The sequence below is a fragment of the Triturus cristatus genome, chromosome 6 (assembly GCF_964204655.1).
Source record: "Triturus cristatus chromosome 6, aTriCri1.1, whole genome shotgun sequence".
NCBI lineage: Eukaryota > Metazoa > Chordata > Amphibia > Caudata > Salamandridae > Triturus > Triturus cristatus.
This window is the reverse complement of record NC_140589.1, coordinates 238,838,676-238,843,012: the sequence shown is the minus strand read 5'-3', so window position 1 is coordinate 238,843,012 and position 4,337 is coordinate 238,838,676. Positions and strand designations below refer to the sequence as shown.

Below are 4,337 nucleotides of genomic sequence, written 5' to 3'. Positions count from 1 at the left end.
GGCAATTACCAGGCCTCTCATAAATGGTCATGATAACTCGTGCGATTAATTATCTTCCTGGAGAGAGATCAGCATTTTGTATCTTGAGGTTTTGACTTTTCGGTGAAGTTAGTGCACAGGGTTAACATGCCTGCTGCATAGAACGTGTATCAAGTAGAGTACGTATGATGTCAACAGATCAGCAGATTACCGCTTTTAAGGGAAACCTCCTTTTGTTACTTGCAATTTATAATTTAAAGTCCTAATATAGAACAGCGAGCTATTAACTTTCATCCCAGAACGGCATACACTCAGCAAAGTATACATTGATTAATGTTGCAAAAAGGGTTAATTTTGGCTGGAAATCGATTCTTATTATTACAGAAAACTCCCAACTATGCTGTTTCTTTTTCGACTCTGCGTGTGTGCTTCTCCACACCAAGCACTCTGAAGGTGACTGAGCGGGAGGGGCTGACGCTTCAGGAGCAAGGGCATCTATTCAGCCCTGAATCACGCTGTCTGCAATTTAGAGGGGCCTCACACATTCCTTTTCTGCCCAGGGCCCCAAACATCCTAGAGCAGGCCCCGATTACCCCGAGGCAGCACATGTTTTTCTTGACAGAGCTTAATTACTGTCACTAAATTGTAAGCAAACCTTGGTTCTTCAAACATGCAGTCTATAATATAATTTAAAAAAAAGAAATGGCACAATCACACCCACACTGATTAACAAACTATTGTGTATCTGTTGTTACAACTCACTGCACACAGGAAGCAGAATGTTGTGAAAGGGGAAGTTGCTGCAGCATATCAGAATGGAACATTGCCTGCTTTAATGCTTCTTCTCGTCCACCGCAGCGTCTTCTCGCCCAAAGCCACTTCTCTGCCTGAGGCCCCTTCTTCGCCACTTGGATTAGGCCAGCAACAGCTCCATCACCACATCTGCCTCCATCTTCACGACCAGCTTCATTTCCATCACCCTGCAACACCAGCTCCACCCGCAGGTTGATCTTTGCACCCCGAGAGGTAAGCACAGCATCCTATTTTAGTAGGCAATGTGATGGTCTCTCATCTGTTTCTCCAATTGTCTCTTCCTTACTTTCCCGGACTCTTTCACCCTGCGCCTTTTCTCAAGTCTCACCATCTCTCTTTCTCCCCACCTGTCTCAGATGCCATTGTAATAATGTTAGATCAAAACAGGAACTCGCATATGAGAAATGGGAGTGGTCTCACAGACATTACTTGCAGTAATATTAGTGCGCTGCTGCTGTGTTACAATATTGAAAACACTATTACTAGCCATGATTACAAAATGTAAACACAGTTTTTTTTTTTTAACTAATAGGACATCTCTTTTCTTTGTGAAGTGAATGGTCCTTGATTGATGGGTGCATTTTGGTTGATCCTGTTTTAAGGTAGCTTTGTGGGAGACGTTGCATGTTTTATGGATTAAAGTCGTGGCACCTTTGCCTTGCATCCTTGTTTTTACTTTCAGCAGCCGAAATTTTATTTGACAATTACACTAATAAGGCCAGCATTTTAAAGGAAATCGGTGCATTGCAGCTATCGGATTCCACGTGTGCACGCAGAATAGAGGCAATGGGACAAAACATCCAGGAGCAGGTGATCAATGCAGTGAGAGAGTCTCCGTTCTTCAGCATTGCCATGGATGAGTCCACAGACATAGGCGATGTGGCTCAGTTATTAGTTTGGGTGAGGTATCTGGACCAATCGCTTCATCCCAAAGAAGAGCTCCTGTGCCTTTTACCACTGAAAGGGCACACAAGAGGAGAAGATATACTGGACAGCATGTGCAACTACTTTAAAACAAATGACATACCACTGAATACTCTTGTCAGCATAACAACGGATGGGGCTCCTGCCATGGTAGGCCATGACAGAGGCTTCGTATCTATGCTGAAAAAGAAGCTCATAGGACAGACTGTGATAGACTACCACTGCATTATTCACCAGGAAGTATTGTGTGGAAAATTAAAGCATGGAGAACTGAATATTGTCCTAAAAGGTGCAGTGAAAATTGTTAATTTTATCCGTGCCAAAGCTCTCAACCATAGACTTTTTAAAGCAATGCTGCAGGAATCTGAAGCAGAATATACCGACGTCTTGATGCACACTGACGTGCGTTGGCTAAGCAAAGGGAAGGTTCTGGAGCGGTTCATCGCATTGCTTCCTGAAATTGTACTCTTTGTTAACAGTAGAGGCCAATCGTTCCCAGAACTAACGGATGTGAAATGGCTTATTATGCTCCATTTTCTTTCAGATATTTTCACACATTTTAATGCTCTTAATTTGACCCTGCAAGGTAAACAACAGCTTGTGTACTCCCTCATGAATGGTATTTATGCTTTTGAAAGTAAGCTTGTGCTATTCAAAGAGCAGCTGGATGATAGTGACTTCACCCACTTCCCAAAACTCTTAGCTGTGATGCAGAGGTTTCCAGATGCACAAGAAATTCTGTCAAACCTAGACCTTGGTGCATGTCTTGAGGAAATATCTGGGGAGATCAAACGACGATTTGCTCAATTCCGAGCCCTCACCCCTCTGTTCAGGCTGGTTGAAAACCCCTGGATGGTGAGTGCACGAAATCTTGACGTTGTTGCCCTTATTGGCATGGAAAGGGCTCAAGCAGAAATAGAGCTCATTGACATGCAGCACAATTCAGCCCTCGAAGCATCTTTTTTGGGGCAAGCACCCGAAGAATTCTGGAAAATTGTGCCCCCTGACAAGTTTCCTCTTCTTTTTACACTGGCCCAGAAGGTAATTTGTATGTTTGGGTCAACATATGCTTGCGAATGTTCATTTTCCACAATGGGACTGTTGAAGAGCAAACTCAGAAATAAACTTACAGACATACATCTGGAGCAGCTTTTAAGGCTTGCAGTTTCCAACCTGGTACCAGATTACAGAAAACTAATCGGTGACATGAAATGTAAAATAAGTTCGTAGTGTTTGTCTTTAACATATCTATTTTTGGGACTCTGAAGCCTATGCTGCACTGGGCATATGCTGAATATCCGGTTACTGAAAATTGCCATGCAATCCCACTCAAGATTGCTATTGTCTGCTAATAAAAAAACATTATAAACATGTGCTCCATGTAGTTACATCTGCTTTGGAAATACAGCATTGTCTAGTAATGTTTTGAAACGGCAGTGATTTTGTTTTTCCCCCCCATAGCCCCGCCCCATTGACCCCGCCCCCACTGACCCCGCCCCCAATGACCCCGCCCCCACCAGTGCGGCCCTCGGCCAGAAACCACACTGTAAATTTGGCCCCCGAGAGAAAGTTTGTGAGTACCCATGTATTAGGGTGAGAGGAGGTCTGCCACTCTGTCACAAGGATGATGTCATCAGTGATGTCATTTGAGATGTCATCAGTGATGTCATGAGTGATGTCACTGACCATGTCATGAGTGATGTAATATGTGACGTCATCAGCAGTGCATTGCGGGGGCGCGAGTTATAGTTAGCTGAACTAACTATAACGGGGGAATTTCATTGGTTTTTCACGAGTGAAATGTCCAGCTAACTATAACATGTGTGAAACCTATGGTTTTTTCAGTGAATTTGCAAGGTTTTTTAAATGCTAATTCCTAACTATAACGTGTGTGAAACCTTTGGTTTTTTCAGTGAATTTGTACGGTTTTTTAAATGCTAATTTTTGTATTATTTAATTAAAAAAAAACATTTTTATTAAAAATAAAATTCCTATGTATTCATTTATATATTATCTGTATCTTTTTATTTGTTTTTGCTTTTTTTTTTTAAATTCAATTAGAATAAAGTTGAACAGTTTTTTTAATTTTTGCAATACATTTTTCTCCACTTTTTTTTTTTTTATATATATTCTTGGGTTGCGCGCTCTGAGTGCGCTTCTAGTACAATTTCGTAAGTTTTTTATGAATACCGTCGTACGTTATTTACGTACGCAAATATACGTCATAGCGCGCGCTGGGAGCGCGCACCCAGTACGTACGCGTACGTACGTACGCATGCGTGCGTGCGTCCTACGCGCTCCACGCGGTTTACTTCCGCATACGCTAAAATTACGCGCAATAACGGTCGCGTATACGCGTGTTCAACGTATGCGCGCTAGGTACGCGCATATGACGTATGCACATGCGCTCCTACGCGTTCGCGCATACGTAATCACGAGGTGCGTGCTCGGAGCTTGCGCAGTGCGCGCACCTTGGGTTTATGCATAATAAAACAGCACTTCTTATTGGTTATCATTACTTTCAGTTTCTAATTGTTTCAACACCACACCCAATCCCCTCATGGCAAGTCATGTGATCAAGAATCATCACTTTTGATTGGTTTGAAGTACTTTCAGTTCCA

At 42.6% G+C, this 4,337-nt stretch overlaps 1 protein-coding gene across 1 annotated transcript; it reads left to right on the top strand.

Annotated features, from left to right (window-relative positions):
* Positions 1-1,578: 1,578 nt before the first annotated feature.
* LOC146816712 (general transcription factor II-I repeat domain-containing protein 2A-like) lies at positions 1,579-2,946 on the top strand. The gene has a single exon (XM_085609549.1). It carries the CDS (start codon positions 1,579-1,581, stop codon positions 2,944-2,946), a length of 1,368 nt encoding a protein of 455 aa, XP_085465675.1.
* Positions 2,947-4,337: the final 1,391 nt, after the last annotated feature.